This window comes from Struthio camelus, chromosome 22 (genome assembly GCF_040807025.1).
Source record: "Struthio camelus isolate bStrCam1 chromosome 22, bStrCam1.hap1, whole genome shotgun sequence".
Lineage (NCBI taxonomy): Eukaryota > Metazoa > Chordata > Aves > Struthioniformes > Struthionidae > Struthio > Struthio camelus.
In genome coordinates, this window is record NC_090963.1 from 2,561,515 (window position 1) to 2,580,474 (window position 18,960).

The following is an 18,960-nucleotide window of genomic DNA, read 5'->3' on the forward strand; positions in this document are numbered from 1 at the left end:
GTGCTCCCCCAGGCTCGCCCCGGCCGGGGGCGAGGGCCAGCCCGCTGCCCCGGCTCGCGCCAGGCCGGCGGGAGGCAGCCCCCGCGTCCCCCTCCGCCGCTGCACCCCTCCGGTGCCAAAGGGACCCAGCAGGGCGTTGCCGCGTTTCGATATCCCCGTGCGCCAGACCTCCCGCTGTCCCCACGAGCTGAGCCTGCCCTGATGATGCCGCTTAACGGCGGGAGCGATGCCGTGCCTCGGCTTAGGCAGTGCGTGGGGAGCTCCACCGCCAGTAAGACGTGCTTCACTGCTGTAGGCTGCATGATAATAACAATAATTATCACTTCCAGGGGTCCTTGCATTTCCAGAGCCCTCTGCAACCATTCACTGATTGACGCTGTGGCAAGCCAGGTTTGATTTAGAGCATCTTTAGATGTAGGTCGCTCCTCCAGCACACAGCTTCCGATGTGCGATGTCTCTGAATCCAAGTAAATTCAGTGTGTCTGCTCGTGCAAAGCAGCTTCAGGGACTAACGCAAGCCCTCACACCACCGCAAACACTGGGGGCTATGCCCGGTCCTGCGCAGCTTAGCGCATAGTGCAGAAAAATCATAGACATATGAGAAATCATCTGTGTAGTGAGGAGCGCTGGATGGAGAGTAGGTGAGGGAGTAAGGGGGGAGACATGGGATGGATGAGCAAGTTTGGAGTGGCTTGAGAATAGAGAGTTTCCATTTCAAGACCAAAAAAAAAAAAAAACCCAAAACTCACAAGTACAAGACAGAGGCTACGCTGCAAACCCCTGCCGGAGGAGAGCTGGATACCTGTGACGAGCAGCGTCGGCGCTTCAGCCCGAGCGGCCGGCTGCCAGTGCTGAGCGGGACTAGCCACGGCTGGCCGCAGCCCGGAGCGCACGGTCTCGCGCGGGCCGCAGGGACTCCAGGTCTTGTTTTCCTCCCCGTCAGGCGCCGCGCCAGCTCTTCCCTTCCTCACGCGGCCTCCCCTCTCTCTGTCCTGCATGATTTATATGGCGTTTAAATAATAAATTGCACGGACGTTGCGGAATTTATAGCACTCAAAGTAGGTCATTAAATAAATCACTGTATAATTTATATAAATGAACCTGGATCTTGCAGTGGGAGGATTTCATTGGAAAATCAATCCGCGGAGTTTATAAAATTGAAGGATTGTCAGGGATTTGCAGTATTTTAGTGCTCTGTGTATTTAGGGTAAAAATACGAGGGTGATTTATGCAGGATGACACCTTGTTTTCCGCTCGCTCAGCTGGCCGCCTCTGCCTCCGTCTCCCGGCCTCGCCTCTGAAAGCTTCTCCCCCGGGGGAGCCCCTCCGAGGGGAGCAAAACCTTCCTCCCTCAGCCCTCCAGCACGAACCCGGGAGCAGCTCTTAGCAGAGCCGCCCTGGAACGGCAAGGCACGGGAAACGGGTGCTTTGTCGGAGAGCGCAGCGGGGCTGCGAGCCCGCGGGGCTCGGCCCTGGCAGCCCGCGCCGGGAAGCCTCTCTGCCTCCGACAAGCACCAGCGCAAGCCCCAGGGCCGGGAGCTGCAGCCAACCTGCCCCCGAGGACACAGCGAGCGGCCAGCCGCAGGGCATCCACCGCACAAGCCAGGCTTTAGCATCGCTCCTCAGTTACAAGCTTGGCTAGCAGCATCTCGGCAGCAACGCCCGAACCGGGGGCAAGTAACAGGAGCTAAAGTTTAAACAAGCACGTCTAGGGAGGGAGGACTGACCTACCTGCAAGCCCCTGGGTCAAAGCAAACAGGAAAGGAAACTCTGGGTAAGGACAGGACAAGCTCTTTGCTTTCCTCTCGGGCATGACAGCAAGCTGTAGAGATTTGCATGCTGCGGAAAGAAAAACAGGACCCAGTACTTCCCGCTGAACGATCAGAGACTTCGCTAAAGCCCTTCATGGTATTTTAACGTAATTCCTGGCACATAATTAGCTCTGGTTCCTCTTCACTTTCGCTAAATCGAGCGCTGGTGCCCACCCGCGCTCCCCGAATAGCGCCATCGGTTAGTTTGTCGCTGCCGGGCGCTGCTCTCACAGAGGACGCGGGGGCAGAGGGACAGGCTGCAGCAAAGCCAAGCGGATCCGGGCCGTGCCAGGCTAGGAGCAGGAGGCAGGCCAGGCCCACGCTCAAGCGGGGCCATCCTCCCTTGGCCACCTCCCGAGAGCCGCAGCTCCGAGGCCGCTCTCCGGAGACGGCAGACACGGCACGCAGAAGGCTGTTGTAGCAGCGGGCATGCACCCGCTGCTCTCTGGATGCAACGTTTCTGTCCGCCTGCTGCGCGCCCTGGCTGGACCTCGGGAGCCCAGGGGCTGGGGCTCCCCCCCGCCGCCGCCGCGCATCGCTTGCCCTCCCCGCGCGCACGAGCACGCAGCAGGAGAGGGCTCTCGCGTTAATTCTCACTTTCCCACATCGCTTCTCATCGGCGGCATTGGACTGCGGTGGCAGACGAAGGGAGGGAAAGGAGGAGGGAGGACGAACAGAGGAAACAGTGAGTAAATGAACGTGGAGGAAGGGATCCACCGAGGCGCTGGCCCAGGCACAGAGCACGGGGCCGTGTACTGACAAGAGCTGTGTGCTGTACCCAGAGCCAACAAAACTGCTCCTCACCCCCAGCGGGGCCTGCTTGAAATAAATAAGGCAAGAAAAACAATAGGAGAGGGACAGCGAGTGTTTGGGGCTGCCCTTGCACAACTCGGAAGGTCTCTGGAACAGAGCACGTCGCAGATGAGCCTTCTGCAAACACCATTGCTCAAAGCCAGGGAAAACAAAGCATCTCATTGAAATTCACCGGGTGCTGAGGAGTATTTTTGTACCTTTTTTTTTTTTTTTTTTTTAAATATTAGCACCTGAGAAATGGCAGGTAATTTCCATGCCATGTACCAACAATGAGCAGAGGTGTTCTCTGGGTGGGAAAGGGAGCACACATTGTTCTGCTCCAGCAATTTACTCAGTCACTGTTGTCAAAGGCGCTGCAGTGCCCGAGCAGGAGCAGAAGAGGAGACTGGCAGCAGACGGGAGGCCTGAGAAATACTGCAGCAATACCGCTCCCCCGTGCCGGACTTCCACTGTTGACGGCCGGTCATGCCACTGATGCTGCAACTAAAGACACGACTGCGCTTTCACCAGCTGAAATGCGTTTAGCCAAACCATCAAAGACCGCACGTCGTTGTAACTGATATTGCACCTCGCGCTGCGCTCAGCCCGGAGACGGGCTACGGGTTTTCGGGAAGGTAAATTAGGCCTAGCTAACGCTGCCAGGGGCTGGGCTAGCGGGAGGCAGCGGCCGCGGCAGGAGGCAGCTCCCGGCATCGCCGCGGCAGGAGGCGGGCGGCCCCGGGGGGTCAGCGCCTCTCTCCCCGCAGGGCTCCCATTGCTCATCCTTTGCACGCACCGATACTGACCTTGTCCTACAAGGGGAGGGACACGACAGCGCTCTTCCAAAACACCAGCCCGTGCTGCAGCCTGCACTTTGCTTCCTGCCACCCAAGTGGAAAATTGCCTTTTTTTTTTTTTAAATCTGAAGAAGGGACGCGTTTCACATAGTCAGAGATACTAGGAAATCCTGTGTCAGAGGGGGAGGCAGCAAGCAAGGGTACGAACCTGCGGCATTTTTTTCTGAAAAGGGTGAACATGCCCCTTCTGACACGGGGGCCCAGGAGATGGCAGGGCCAGCGGCTGCGGGAACAGACGCTCGCCGGGGCGGGGGAAAGAGGTCTGGTATCACACAGGCCAGGGCTGGTCGATGCGGATTTGCTGAAGACCAAAGCAGCTCTCTGCCTTCCCTCTGCTGAGGCGTTTTTGCCCACGTACGCCCATGCCCGGCGCTGACAGCTCGGCGGGCCTCCGCGGCGCCGGGGGCTCTCGGCGAGCCCAGCTGGGAAGCCGGCCTCCAAACCCGGCGCGAGGCCAATAGAGACCGGCGCTCGCTTCGCTCCTTAAGTCCGAGCAGCTTAGTCATGGCATCTCCACTCCCCTCCCAATCCTCCCTCCTTTTTTTTTTTTTTTTCTCCCCCGCTTTCCCCTTCTCGCTCTGTTTAAACCCCACTGCCACGGCATTTAATCGCAGCCCCAGCTCACGCAGGGAGGGAACGGGGCACCCTTCCCCAGCCTACCCAGGCCGACTGCCGCCGCGGCGCGGGGCCGTGCCCCGGGCAGCCTGCTCCGTCCGCCTCCCTCCGTCGCCATCAGCTCTCCTCTGCGGTTCCTCCTCCGCTCGACGTTGCGTTTGGTGACGTTCTCATCACCGCTTTCACCGGCGCAGGCTTCAGGTTTTGTCTTGGGCTTGTATACCTGCGTGCGCCTGTCCATCCGCCCCCTGACCTGCTCTCTCACCCGCAGCGGTTTGCTTCTTCTCACGCTGCCCTGTTTCCTTCTTAGGCCAGCTTGAACGTAAACCCAGGCCGGACCCTGAACGGGCGAGGCTCAGCCGCTCCAGGTGCACCCGGCCACCCTGGGCGAGCGGCCGATGCAGGCGTGCTCAGGTGAAGGACGTGCCTCCCGGGCTTCGGAAAACGCTCTCTCAAGCGCCCCGTGCTTCCCCGCCTTGAGCTCTTCAGATTAAAAGCATCACTGGAGAGCCAGACAATGTTATTACACCAATTTAGCAAATTAAATGAGGATTAAGCTCATTTAAGTGTTCTTAACAAAGGCCAGCACTGAGGCGAGTGCCGCATTTTCTGTGGCCGAAGCAGCATCCCCTCTTCTCTCGGCTCCCCCGCGGGTCCGGGCCCCATGCTGGGGCCAGCCGAGGCAGCCCCCTCCCTGAGCCCCAGCCCCTCAGCACCCTGGGGGTCCCGTCGTGGGGGGGAGCACCCTCCCGCGCAGTGGGACCCCGCGGGACAGATCCCCCCCCCAAGGGGCTGGGGCCGCTCGCTCTTGCCAGGCTGCACAGAGGGGCTCAGCGTCTTGCACCCCTTGCTCAGAGAGATGGGCAAGGACAGCGTTTCCCCGCCGAGCCCGCCCGGACGCGGCCGTGCCCCAGCACGCAGGGCTGGGCGAGCGTGCCCACCCGGATCCACGCCGGTGCAATTGCATCCAAACGGCCCTCGCCCAGCTCTGGGTCAGTCCTGCTGCTGGAGCATGTTTGCACCTAAACAGCAACAGCTCTGCGGGCAGGACGCCTGGAGTACGTGGGAGGAGGAGGGGGTAAGATGGAAGGGCAATCTTTTAACTGGGCTTTGGATGTAGATGTTCACTTCCAGCAGCATGGTAAGCCTGGGCATCCAGGAGCCCCCGGTGTGCTGCAGAGATCTGGAGCACCCGTTTTGGAAAGCGTTTTATTTGCACTGCCAGCGTGCTTTCATGGCTGCGCCGCCTTCCCTGGGACCGAGCTCCTTGTCGCTTTGAAGATTCTGGCTGTTTGAATGCTTTGAATTCATTTGTTTAATGAACCTCAGGGGGCCACTGCACTAAAGCATTCCCAAACATGTTCAGAGCTTTGCAGTTTCTCTGCTAATTAGGGACTCCTTTGGGGCTAAACACGAGAGGTTCTGCTGCTGTGTTTGAAGCCGGCAGTAAGCCAAGACAGTGCTGATTTTCCAACTCAAGTGAAGCTTTTTTTTTTATATATATTTTTTTCTTCTTCTATTTTTTCTGCTCCTCAGTCAGCGCAGTCAAACTTCCCAGCCGCAAACACTAGCAACTCGGGTCAAAATACCCTGAGACGGAGAGGGAAGCATTTAATCAAAGCACAAATAAAGCAGCTAAATTCTGCAGCGTGCTTTTCACACTTGGGCGTTTTGCACGTGAGACAACACTACACAGCCCCCTCTCTCTTCCGTAAGCTCTTTTGTTTCCCAGTGCCTGTTAGCCTACTTACTTACTATTACAGACTGCCAGCAGCTGAAACGGCAGATCAGACTGCTCATTAGTCACCACCTGGGAGCGCGCCAACCCTCCAGCCTGCGAGCCGCAGCGCGGCCAGCCTCATCCAGCCCGTCACAGGGGCCATGCCGGGGAGCTTGGGGAGGGTTGGCATGGGAAGGCAAGAGGGGAAGGATGGTCGCTTACCGAGGTGCCTCGGGGACGTGTGAGCGTCATCGCGCGACATGCATCGGATGAAATACACTCACATCAGCTTCGGTTGGTGCAAGACACTCCCTCTCTCTTCCCCCTGCTTCCTTTACGAAGCCTGGTCCAGGACAGCTTGCCTATTAAGGAATGAAACGTTCGTGTCCTCATTTAAAAGTAAGGACTAATACTTGTCATTGGGAGCTAGGAACGAAATAATACCTTTTGTAATTCATTACAGCAACCTTATTACCCCTCAAAACTGCACCAAGAGTAGGAAAGTCATGCTCAGAAGCAGCACTGCAGTGGTCAGGGGATGGAGAGTCCCGCAGAATTAATTGCTAGGCACTTGCATTACTGATTAAATAGGAAATCTCCAATTGCCATTAGAAAATGATGATTAAACATGCACCACTCTGGGCACATCCTCTCTCCCCTTCCACTCTCGCTGTAGGTCACCTTCCTGTTGATAAAGTTCAGAAGGACAAATCCATAATGAGGAGGCAGCAGTGATAAATAAACATAGTCCCACCAGAGAGCTGGAAACTGCCTTTCTGGGATAAAGCTGCAGAGGAGCCATCCTGGACCCCACAGCCCAGCTGGAGCTCGCCCGGGGCCAGCAAAGCTGCCCGCCAGCCACCTCCAACGCGGCTCCTCGCCAGCGCCAGGTGCTCCTCCAGCTGCTGTTTCCTGACCGGGATGTCAGCCTCTGGGTCCCGTGTCCCATCTGCCGCGAAAGGTGACCAGGCAGAAAGACCCACAAGGTCCTGCAGCGCCTCTGCCGGAGCTGTGCCTGGGCTCAGAGTCAAGGCTCAAGTCTGGGAGGACGGTCCCTGCCCCGAGGTCTCCCGCTCAGATGGGAAGACAGCGTAACCGCGCCAGGAACCGGCGCTTGCTCGCGGGGCGCTTCCCAAAGGCGGGCTGGGGACACCGGGAGGATCCACGGTTTGCACTGGAGGTGTCTAACCCGCTCCCGCAGCACGTCCCGGCTGCCTCTCCAGCTGCAGCCACCCAGGCAGGCACAACCTCGCTGGGGCGGCGGGGCCGCCTTGCGCGCTGCTGCCCGGCGGCACAGCTCCCGAGCCCTCCGCCTGCGCGGCCCGCAGGAGCGTGGCCAGCTCGACGTGCGTTTTACCCCCAGAAACGCGAGGTGGAGCAACGCGCTCTCTAGCAGGAGCCAGACACCCGCTTGCCACCAGGCCCCTGGGGCTGCCAAGCTCCCTCGCCAGCAGCTTTGCCGGCCCGGCAGCAGCGCAGCACCGGCCGCTGCGGGGAGGACAGCTCCAGCCGGCCACCATCTCCAGGCTGCTGAGAAAGCCCGGGGGGCCTGCAACCCTCAGGGCTCTCCCAAGAGGTCACTGCTCAATGCATTGCTTCCCCACAGCCACCCCCTCCGGCACATCCTGACACTTCCTCACCACCTCGGAAAGCGGCCTCTTTCAAGAGAGAGCACCCAGATGAACACAGCTCCCTGCTCCATCTCTTTTGCCTCTGCATCCCCTTCTTCGCTCCCTCCTCCTGAGGCTCAGGCATCAGGGAAGGCAAGAAATTTGGGGACACATCCCTGGGAGGCAAGCAAGGGCCATGAGAAGGCAAGGAAGGGGCACAGCGACTAGCAGAGCCACCCTCCTCCGCAGCCCTCAAAGGCAAGGCTGCAGCAGGGGTTTGAGGAGCAGCCAGGCAAACTCCAGCCCAAGGCTGCAGCCCCCAGACCCCTTCTCCTGCAGCACGCAGTTCCCCAGGCAGGAGGCAAACGGCAGCTGGGGGCAGCAGACCAGCCAGCCACAACCACCCCAGCAGCTCTCCCCGTGCTCCAGCCCCATTTATGCCCTCAGCAGCGCCCACACCTGCGGCGGGTCAGGGTCAGGGTCAGGGTCAGCCTCAGCCCGCGGCCCTCGTTGGCCCTTCCGCCCCTCACCCCATCCCAGCACCTTTCCAGAGACCCCCTGCCCAGCTCTGCCTGCCACCCCCCAGGCATTCGGCCTTTGCCGGACACGTGGAGGTGGACGGCACGAGGGCTGGGGGCTGCCCGCCCAGGAGCACGAGCTGGCCCTGCTCCCGCTCCCCGCCGGCCCCCCGGCCGCCCCCTCTCCCGGGACGGCGAGAGAGGCAAACCCGGCGGCTGGCAGGGCTTCCCACCCCTCCGAGCTGCGGCAGAGCCTCGCCGCCGGCGTCAGCCCTTGGCTTCAACCGACCGCGCGGGTCCCCGCCGGCCGCCGCCGGGAAGGAGATGCTCTCCGGGGACGGCATCCGCCTCGCTCCCGGGGACAGCCTCCGCCTGCCGCCCTGCAGCCGGGTGCCGGGGGCAGGCCGGGCTTTTCCCTGCCCCTCTTGCTGGCGCTGCGCGGGCACGACCCGGCAGAACCGGGACCACAAAACCCAGTGCAGCCGGTGGAAAGCTGCTGCCATCTCCTGGGCAGCCCGTCTGCCTCCGGCAGCCTTTCCCGGGGCTGCCTTGCCCGGCAGCCGGGGTGCTCGCCGACAGCCGGCCGCGCGGCGCTGGGAGCGCTCGGCCTTGCGCGAGCAGGGGTGCAGCCTGCCCGGGGCCCCTGGGCAAACGCGCTCCCCGGCAAAGGCAAGCACAGCGCTTGGCGCGGTGGCGGGGCGCCGGCGGGCGCCGCGGGTGCCAGCCCCGGTGCTGGGCTCTGCCCTGGCAGCAGCTGGCAGCCGGCGAGGAGCCGGACCGTGCGGGAAACCGTCCAGACGCGGAAACGGGAGCCCGTGCGGTGCTGGCCCTGGGACACCAGCCCGGGCTCTCTTTCCAGCCAAGCGCAGCAGACGTAAAATGAGGATGGGAGCGACCGGGGCCGGCAGGGGTTTTGCAAAAGAGAGAAGAGCCCTGTTCTCCGTCGCTGGGAGAGAGCAGGCTGAGGAAGCAGGCAAACCCGGTCACTGCCCCGTGGGCCTTTAACCCCCAGGGAGGGCGAACGCCTGCCTGCTGTTTTTCCTATCTCTTAGGATCAAGGGAAATTTGGGGACCCGACCTCTGCGTGGCGGAAAACCAAAGAGACTTGCAGTGACCTTTGCGGTGCTGCCACGAGCGAGCGCTGGGGCAGGCGGGCTGCCAGGGCCTTTTTGCCCTGGGGCGGGTTTGCATGAGCAAACAGTGCTGGTTTCCATAAGGAGGTGATAAGTCTATAGGTGCGGAGCGAGTGGGCCCCGTCTGCCCCCGCTGCGATACAAGGTCACGCGCGTCCGCTCCGACGCGCGCGGAGAGCTCTGCCTGCCTTTCCCGTCCTCCCCAAGCGATCCCCACCGGCGCCGTCTCCCAAGGGAGCCGCTCACGGGCTCAGGCTGGCAGCACAGGGAGAGGGTGGCCGGGCTGGGCCAAGGTCAGCGCCGTGCATGGCTGGAGCCCAGCGACCCACCGGAGGAGGGGACAAAGGGCTGCAAGGTGACAGGGGGGAGCGCAAAGAAATACAGGCCAGGCAGGAAAATTCGCTTGTTAAACTGTCCCCTTTAAAGGAGCGCCCTTATGTGACATGTTTGTCCTTCAAAGCAGATTTCCCCCTTGCGCCGTGCCGGAGCCAGCCCGCCCTCCCTCCCCATCCCCTTGGCCAGCAGCCCTTCTGATGCAGATAACAAGGAGGCTTTCAAGAGTACACAGCGCGCAGGGAAACCCGCAGAGAACAATCCGCCTTTTATTGTTCATGCCGGCATAAAGCCCCAGGGTTTCAGGGCTAACAGACTTGGCCAGAAGACCTTAAATCCCCGGGTCCCTCCTGGTGCTGGGAAGCGCGGCCGGCCGGAGGCCCCCAGAGCCCGGGCAGGGGTGCCTCCCCGGAGCAGGCCGGGTGCACCGGGGGACAGAGCGGCGCGAGGCATCTTCCAAAGCCAGCTCAGCCGCCCAGGCACTAAACCACCGGCAGCATTTGCAAAACACACTGTTTGCATGACAGGCCGGTAAACCTCAGCTGCCCCCGGGGCCTTTGCCCGGAGCAAACAGCCCCAATAAACGCGTGCGGAGGAGCTCAGCGCGCGCGGACTTCCCCCCGGCCCGGGGACACCTCCTGCCGAGGGGGGCCAGCGGGCCCCGGCGCCGGCCGGGGAGGTGGCTCGGCCGGTGCCGCCCTGCGGCGCGGGGCATCGCAGCGGGGACCGGGGGTCCGCCCGGCGCTGCGGCAGCCCACGCGGGATCCTGTGCCTTCGCTGCCCCCGTGCCGTCCTTTCCTCAGCCCCAGCTGGGGCCCTGCTCCAGCCACCTGGCTTGCTCGCCGCCGCCGCAGCGCGAGCCACAGCCTGAGCCGGTCTCAGTCTACCGGTGACTCTCGTTTCCACGCTGCGAAGCAGGCGGTTGCGCGCAACTAGTCCTTCTCTGCGAAACTGCTGCAGCCCCCCGCTTGCCGCCTCCTGCTGCTGGGCCGCACACGGGAGGGGAAAGCTTTGCTTCCCCCGGCTCCCCAGCTCCCCAGACCTTTACCTCGCGGCCAGCGCACCCCGGGCTTCCACCTCCCTCCCGGAGCGGGGCAGCGGCCTGAGTCCAAAGCGCTGCTCTTTGCCTGGGGGCTCCCGGCCTGCAGCCACAAAAAGGCAAATCCTTTTGCCTTTGGGCAAGAGAGAGAGGAGATGATTTACCGCGGGGAAAGGGGGCAGCGACCCGGGTTTCTCCCTTAGTGCCGCAGGCTCTGAGCTGGGCCCGTCTGAGCCGGGGATGCTCAGCACCGCGAGCCTCTCGCTGCCTAAACGAGGCAGCACCCAGCTTCCAGGTGCTCCTTGAGGAAAGGTCCCCGCCGCTGTCCCCGCCGGTTCGGGAAGGCAGAAGCAGGGACCGGCCACGGTTTGACCTTGAAAGAGGCTTGCAGAAAGTCTAGCTCTCGCTGCAGTTTTGCCCACAAATACCCGGAAAGGGAGGGCAGGGAAGGAGCCGCAGCACGTGCGCTCGCAAGGAGAAGGCAGGGCGAGAGCCCAGCGCCTGGCGGCCCGCCAGGAGGGAACAGCCAGACCGGGCGGTGCAACGCACCTGCAGCCGGACTGAGAGATGGGGAAACCTCCCCAAATCCTGCCCTTGGGCTTGCTGAGGAGAGGCAGGTGAGAGCTGGGGCTGGAGAGCCCCGCGGCTGCTCCTCACCCAGAGCCTCTGCTTTGTTGTGGCGCCTGAAAACCAGGCTCGCCAGCTGCCGGCCCGAAGGGGCCAGCTCCTGCGCTTCCCGCGCCCCGCTGCTTCACTGCCGCCCGCCTCGGGCCCCGCAGGCCGTTTCGGACACCGCCATCCGGCCCCCTCCAGCGGCAGCGGAGAGGCAGAGGCGAGAGAGAGGCCCAGCTAGGGAAAAAAAAAAAAAAAACCCAAAGGGCTGCAGTCGCTTTTAAAAATGCCCAGCTTCCGCTCCGTCCGCCCGGCTGCGGGGCCGCCCAGCCCGGGGACATCGGGGAGGGTGGAAGTTCGGATGTGGGCAGTTCGGGCTCCTTGCTGGTGGCCCGGCCGGCACAGCCCTCCCGCGGCCTCCGCCGCACCTCGCGCCCCTTCGCCTCGCTTCGCTACCCCGGGCTCGGCTCATCACCGCGCCGCCAGCTCCCTGGCCCACGCTGCTAATTTTGCGGCTTCCCAGAGCTCGGCCGCTGGCAGAGCTTTCGGGGGGTACGCCCGCAGGGCGCCAAGGCAGGCCGCCTCGCCCCTTCCCCTGGCAAGCTCGGTCTGCCTAAGACCGGAGGAGCAGCAAAACTGAAGGCGATGCGGAGCGCACATCTCGTAGTAAACGCTGCCGCTTGCGCCCTCGCTTGCAAAGGTCTCCGTCACCCTGGGCAGGTTTTTGTAACAGGCTCGTCTGTGTGATATACACGACAGGATCGCAGCCTGCCTTTCTTTTCCGAAATTAATCCCTCTCGTAGAGGCACACATCTGTTTTCAACCCGGCTTGCTCGGGTGACATCAGACTGAGTCACCCTCAGTGACTGGAGGACGGGCCGGAGCTTTTGCAAGGAGATTGCAGATGAAACTGCCAAGGGCAACAGGGTCACAAGCGAAATAGCGCTTGCAAAATCCTCGGCTTCTATTTTCAGGCTCCTTTTCCCTGTTTCGTTTCCTCCCGTTTTGCCGACTTACCTTCCTCGCTCCACGGGCGTTTTTCAGAAAAGGCTGCGCGCCAGGCAGGGGAGAAGCAGGATGCCCGGGGGGCCGTACGTCCGGCCGCCCCCCGCGCTGAGCGCGGCCGAGCCCAGCTCCCCGCGGGGCCGAAGGCAGGGGAGAAAGCGGCAAGGGAATGAGGCCCTGCAGGACTGCTGCGGTCTGTGGCAGAGCTGGGAATTTAACAGGCCAGAAAAGCTCAGTTTCTCGCTTTCCCCACACCCGCTGCCTTAGGGCGAAGTTAACCTCCAACCCGTGCTAGCATCGCCGGCCGTGGGCCAGCACGTCCTCTTTTCCTCTTGCCTCTCTCTTGCTGCTCTCCTTCTACACCACTAGTCCTGCACCCACCCACTCTTTTTTCAGGCACTTGTCCTTCTTTGCCCGTTTCCGCTCAACTTTTGTTTGAAGGCAACAGCTTGTTTGCAAACCCGCAGGCCGCTTTGAGGGCGGCGAGGCCGGCCCAGTCCGGGGAGACCCGGCGCTGGGTGAGGCGCTTTTGGGCCGAGAGCGCAAGGAAGGCAATTCAGACCTCCCGCTTCCCGGCAGCGCCGGTGGCTAAGCAGAGCTGGGGCCTGAGCGGCGCAGGTGGGCTCAAGCGAACGGCGGCCTGAGGTCCGGGAAACGCCTCCGGGAGCTTCCCGTGGCGTTGCTGAACGATGCATCTGCAAGCACAGGGCAAATCAGGGGAAAGAAAGGGCCTGCCCATCTCCCTTTCGAGGATTTGGAGGACCTATGCGTTCGGCATCCCCCAGTTTTCCCTGCTGGGAGTAATTGCCCTCAGCAGAACGAGGGCTGGGAACAGGTTCTGCAGCAACCTCCCTTCCAGGGGACTGATTCGGGCAGCGTTTCAGGGCTGGGTCCGCGGTAATCACTGGGTGTCGCACGGCCTGGGTTTCACTCTGCGCTGTGCCCGCCGCTCCTTGCCCTCCAAGGCAGAAGGCACGTGGGAGGAAGGTTTCTGGACGGCAGAAGCGCTCCTCTCTCACCCGCGTTGATGTAACTCATCACCCCGTGCCAGCACCTCCCCACTTGCAAAATCAGCCTCCGAAAAACCCACCCCATGGCTCACAGGGCAAGGAAGGGGGAATCCCAGCAAGAGAAAAGGAAGAGGAGAGACATGTGGTCTTCTTATTTTTCATATATTGTTATTTGAGGGGTTACGCGCAAACTGCCTTGCCGTGGTACCTCTGCAGAAAAATCACATAAATGACTTGCCCCCAGCGAAGACCCCGCTGCGTTCCTCAGGGAAGTGCTGGGGTGAGGGGTGTCGTCGCCCCCCAGCCGCCTGCAGGCAGACGCGGGGGGATGTGTGTGAACATCTCTACAAGGATGTACCCCAGCTGGGCTCTGCCCGCTTTCTGGAACTGTTTCACTTTTCAGCAAAGCCAGCACCAGCTCTGGAAATTGGACTGTGGATGTTCCTCCACGTTTCCAGCCGCTGGGCACGTGCGAGAGGTTACGGGCACTACCGGCGTGTATGGGGAACGCCATGTTGCGTACATGCGGAGACTTAATTTCCAGCCCACAGTTTTCTGGGTGACATGTACACTGCCCGTTTTAACCCTACGCGGCTTGTCACCCCTTTCAGTTCCCCTAGAGACTAAGTAGGTAGGAGGAAGTAATCTCTAAAAGCCTAAGTGAAGCCTCCCATCAAGGGTGTGTACGAGTGAGGTGGATGAGGAGGAGGAACTATTTGCATTTACCTCATCAATAGTATAAATAGGCTGGAAAACGTGAGACTTTCTCAATTCCCGGGTGCAGGTGTGTGAAGCAGAGACATCAAAGTGGATCATGGCAGCTTTCCTCTTCATGCTGCATCTCCTCTTCCTTGGGACTCTAATTGTCCCAGCATATTTGCAGATGGAAAGATGTAATTTGCTCCCGAACGCGACGGCAAGCAATTTCTCCATATCCGTGATACCTTCGACCTACATGGCAAACACAACTTACGAAGGTAAGCGGGCTCTGCTCCGACCTCCGAATTTGCACGCCGCACAGGGGTGTGTCTCCCCTGCCCCTACCCCAGCTGGCCTCTTGAGTCTTGGGTGGGGATGCTTTTCAAAGGTGTTTAAAACACGTGAGGTTTAACACGCATTTAATGTGTTTTTATTTCAGGCAGGAGATAGGTAAATGGCACTAGCTGGTATCTCTTGTTCCAATTTCACGTTCACATCTACAGGGTCAATCCCAAATTCCCTTTCCTTTCTAGGGTACCTCTTTTCCCTCCTTAATCATTTTGCCTACACTGCATAGCAGGATTTGAACACTCCTGAAAACACACAGAATTTTGAGGGAAGTTTTCTTTATGGATCCGTTCTCTTTCCCCTTCCCTGAGAATTTGCCCTTCTCAGTGGTAACGGCTATAAGGACGAAGGTGACGAGGTTACTTTGAGAGTGACGCGTGTTCAGTGCCAGTCGTAGAAAATGGTTTTGAATATTACAGAGCGCTTGGCCACAGAGCGTGCGGCAGCCTGCCTCTGTTTCCAGCACGTGACAACAAATGTCCCTTTGCCTTAAGGTTCAGCAAAACCTACCTGCTGGGGAAACAGGGGAAGAGGGCTCTCCGGGCCCCTTCCTGCAAGGCGGCAGGTAGTGTGCTGGTCTCAAGCGGTAGACTTCCTTCAGATTTCACCCCAGGGAGCATCCATTGCAGTTGGCCGTTTTTTTAACAGGGGGGGGGGGGGGGGGGGGGCGTATTGTTCACCACGGCCATTATTGCACATTTTGAGCTGGGCGCTGCCTTGCATCAGCTTCCGTAGCTGTCGCAGGTCTCGTGGGTTTCACTGGAAACGCAGTTGCACCCCGAAGCGGGCCGAGGGCCAGGGCAGCGCGGCCCGCGCAGCGACCGGGCTCCGGGGAGAGGCGGCTGGCCAGGGGCTCCCCTTGCTTAGTGACCGACGGCTCTGCGCAATACCAGGCCGGGACGCAGCCGGGCTCTGCAGGCTGCTCGCAGCTGTGAATCAGCTGCCAGGGCTGGAGACGGGGGGAAGCAGGAAGGGTGGGGTCTGGTGCCCTCGACGTTGGGGATGGAGGGAAGGATTTGCTGGCCGAAAGCTCGTCCCCTTTGGGTTTTCTTCTCCTGGCATTCACATGCGACCCAGTGAAGATTCGCAGTCCAGGAGCTCTGTGGCCATGCTAGCAGGGGCTGGTTTGGTAGCTGAGAAATTCCTCCCAGTCTGTTCCTAAACTGGGGAGGGGGCAGGTAGGGGACTTTTTCTTTCTTTGCTTTCTTTGCTGGGGAGGGCTATAGGACTTCAGCTTCCGGTGCTCCCACATCTCACAGAGCCTGGTGCAAGCCCAAACACTCCCCTGCTGAAAACCCTGAAGGCTCGGGGTCTGGCGATAGCTGCCTTACAGGACAGACAGCTCACTCTTCTCATTCGCTCTCTTTCCAGTTAAAATAAACAGCAGCAGAAGTGCAACTGCAGTTTTACTGCAAGCCTTATCCTCCTCAAACAGCTCTGTGGGAGAATGGAAGGACCTAAGCCAGGAAAACTGCAGTAATATTGCTACAGCAGTAATGACTAGCACTAACACAACAGCAAATTGGACATCCCCAAGCAGTAACATCACTTCTGTGGAAATAAGGTAATACTGCACTCTACCTTTAGGTATTCAGTTGGGACACTGCTTGCCTGGGTAGGCTCTGGCAATACTCAGAATCAGGAGTCTTGATCTAGAGCAGGGGTTGGAACAAACCCCTTTTGCCTGCTCCAGATTTTCACTTGCAAAGATGAAGGAAACATTTTCTGCAAAGTCAGACCCAGAGATTACTTCTCAAAGAGTCTGATAGTTTTAAAGATTTGCTCACATTAGTAGGAATGTATATTAGCTCCACGGAAATGAATGGATGGACACCCCTCTTGTTTCCATTAACACTAATGGAGCTGCATCAGCGGGAAGTGTTTGCCAAAGGAAACCATAGCCATTAGCCTGATTGGCCTTATCTGCAGGAAGGAAGAAGGCAATGGTTCGTTACAATAGTGATTCTAGTTACAAGGAACAGATGGTCACAGCAAAGTGCCACCCCATTGCAAGGCATTCCTATCTCATCGCTGAGCAAGGCACTAAAGCAGCAAACAGCAAGGGGACTAGCTCCCCTTGTTTCAGGTGAAAAACAAGTGCGCTATATGGTTGGAGGGCAATATAAGGGAGTTCAGAATGACTTCATAGTTCCCGTCCCTTTATCTGCTCTTAACATCCCCTTTATATTGCTTCACAGGGTTTATGTAAGACATGTAGCTTCTCATTTGATTTTCTTGATTTTTGATTTGATCTCCTTACCTCCCTCCACAGGGCATATATCCTCCTTTCTAATAACTCCACTGAGTTCAACACGGTGACTCTGAATAAAGAAGGTAAATGAGCTTCAGTTGGGCAATTCAACAGCAGGGCGAATGGTAACTGAGCAAAGGCTTCATCTGCCCTCTGGTGTATTGGGAGAGGAGGAAGATGGACTCAGTCCATCTCCGGTTGAAGCGTTTCTCGTCTCGCCAGGGGTCAGGAGACAGGGCAAAGATACTAAAGCTAGCCAGAGTTTTTTTTCAAGGTATCATGTTGAACTTAAACCTTTTCAAACTTCCTCTTGGCTTTAAAGGATATAAAATAGCTACAGATGGGAGGAGATGCTTATTTATTTCTGCAGGAATTGGCACAGGCTTTATCCCCCTATTCACTCTGTGTGAAGTGGAAACTGTGGCTTTGCCATCACAGATACCGTCTCCGGTGCCCCAGAGAACCCCCTACAAAGCATGAGCCTCAGGGCCTAAACTGGTGGTGCTCCATTGAGATCAATAGACACGTTCAGGCACCCCACTCCCCTACCATGGGTCTCACCCCCCCATTTCTGAGGAATGAGATCTAAATGTGGCCTCTTGCAGTAGGTCTGTGGCACAGCTGGTCCTCTCCATTTCTAACCCACCCTGGGGGGGGTCTCTTTCTGTTTCAGAGGGGAACACAACCACACCATCACCATCACCATCCACCACCCCCAACTCCATCTCCGCGGTTCAGAGCAGCACCGTCTTCATAGCCATCGCACAAGCGCTGCTGCTCTTTGTCACAAGCAAACTGCTCTCCTAGAAGTCGGGGAGAGGAGACGACCCAGCTGTGCTGCAGCTTTCCTCCTCGCCTTCAGCGCTTGCGGGAGGGCAGGCGGCTGATTTACTCAGGAAAACTATTTTCTTTGTGCGTTAGGATGATGACTGCACTTCTACATGAAATTATAAAGTCCATTTGACCAGAGAGCTGATCCTTCCCTTATTCCCCTCGCCCAGGGCCAGTGTACTCAGTAAGATGAAAAATATCATAGCAAGTCAGAGCTCATTCTGCTCAGAGCAGCTAGAAAAGCACAGCGTCGCTGAGAGCGGGTCCCCGATACCCCAGGGGCGCCGCGCGAGCTAATTCCTCTCTCTTCACCTGGGATTCTGTGAAGCACAAAAAAAGCATGAAAACGCCTGCGAGAGGGCAAAGGCCTTCCTCTCGTCAGGGTGCTGGGGTCTGCTGAGAAGCTCAAGGAGAAGTCTGCTCTCAGCTGCGCGGCCCGGGACCCACGCTCGCAGCCTGCGTGGATGAGAGCGAGCGTTGGCGTCCGCCCACTCCTCAATGGCAGTCTCGCCCAGTCGCCCACGGTATATTAACCAAAACCGGGAGAAGAATTGGAAATGGGCCGGGGGCGGGGAGGGGGCGAGGGGGTGTGGAAATTACGGGTTTAAGATTCACGTGACTCAACCAAGTTAAAACCTCCAGGGCAGGCACAGAAGAAACGGATGTGCCCACCAACCCTCCCCAAGACAAGCGGGAGATCCTGCTGGCAGGGTGTCCTCCACAAAGGCCACAGGCCTTGTGAGTTTATTTTCCATACTGCTCTTCAGTCCAGCATCACCTGAATCTTGTTATTTCCCTGGATGCCCTGCAAGGTTCCCCTGTTCTTGTTCTGGCTGTCTGGAATGGGCGGGTGGGTATTTTTTTATTCTTATTTTTTTTAAATCAACAGCTGATTTTGCTTTAGGGCAAGACTGGATGGGCCACTGAGTGTCTTGATTGTATTTGTGTGTATTTTTATATGGATAATGTTTATTTGGGAATTTTCAAGCTTCTGGAAAGTAATTTTTCTTAAACTAATCTGAATAAATTAAGGAACAAAAGTTGGCTATTGCACCTAACATTATGTCCTGGATTGGCTGAGATGTGGCAGGGGAAGCTGAAGCGACTCTGAATACGGCGAATTACCCCCACAGACAAGCACATAAAGACACAAAAAGAAGTGGGGACTGTTCACTGCACTCCTCTCCAGGGTGAGCCAGAAAGCTCTGGAGGGCCGAGTCAGAAGGGCATCTCTGCCCTACTTGTCCTCTGGCTGTTTCCTTCTGCAGGAGACAGAGCCCATTTGGATGGCCATGGACCAGAGATGTGGCTTCCAGCCTGGGGCCAGCAGTGGCCCCGCCAGCCTTTGCTGGGGCCTCAGCTACAGCCGGAGGGATTATCTACCTTTTAAAGCTTGTGGGAACAATATGAACGAAAGCGCCTGTTTTATCGCCATGTGCCGACTGTACCCACCAGAGATGACTGGGAACCACCCAGCGTGTAAATAAACGCTCCGGGTTTGCACTCAGAGTTTGTCTCCTCCAAAGAGTGTGTGTGTGTGTCTCTCTCTCTCTCTCTCCCCCTCATTTCCCCACACAGAGAAACTCATTCCCTTTGCCCTCCCCAGTCCAAAGGGAGGAAGAAGAAGGGACTCAAAGCAGCACTATCGTTCATGCTTGTCAAAAGAGTCGCTCTGTCCTTCGGGCGCTGGAACGTGCGAGGCCGAGACCATCCCTCCCATTAGGCAGCAGCGCAAGGCCCAGCTCAGCCCAGCTCCCGGCGCAACAGCCGAAGGGC

General features: G+C 58.8%; 1 protein-coding gene across 1 annotated transcript; it reads left to right on the forward strand.

The window, feature by feature from the left end:
- Nucleotides 1-13,736: 13,736 nt before the first annotated feature.
- Nucleotides 13,737-18,224, forward strand: LOC138061880 (placenta-expressed transcript 1 protein-like). The gene is made up of 4 exons (XM_068916454.1): nt 13,737-14,032; nt 15,474-15,666; nt 16,375-16,436; nt 17,027-18,224. The coding sequence occupies exons 1-4, from the start codon at nt 13,870-13,872 to the stop codon at nt 17,158-17,160; spliced, it is 552 nt and encodes a 183-aa protein (XP_068772555.1). The 5' UTR covers nt 13,737-13,869; the 3' UTR covers nt 17,161-18,224.
- Nucleotides 18,225-18,960: the final 736 nt, after the last annotated feature.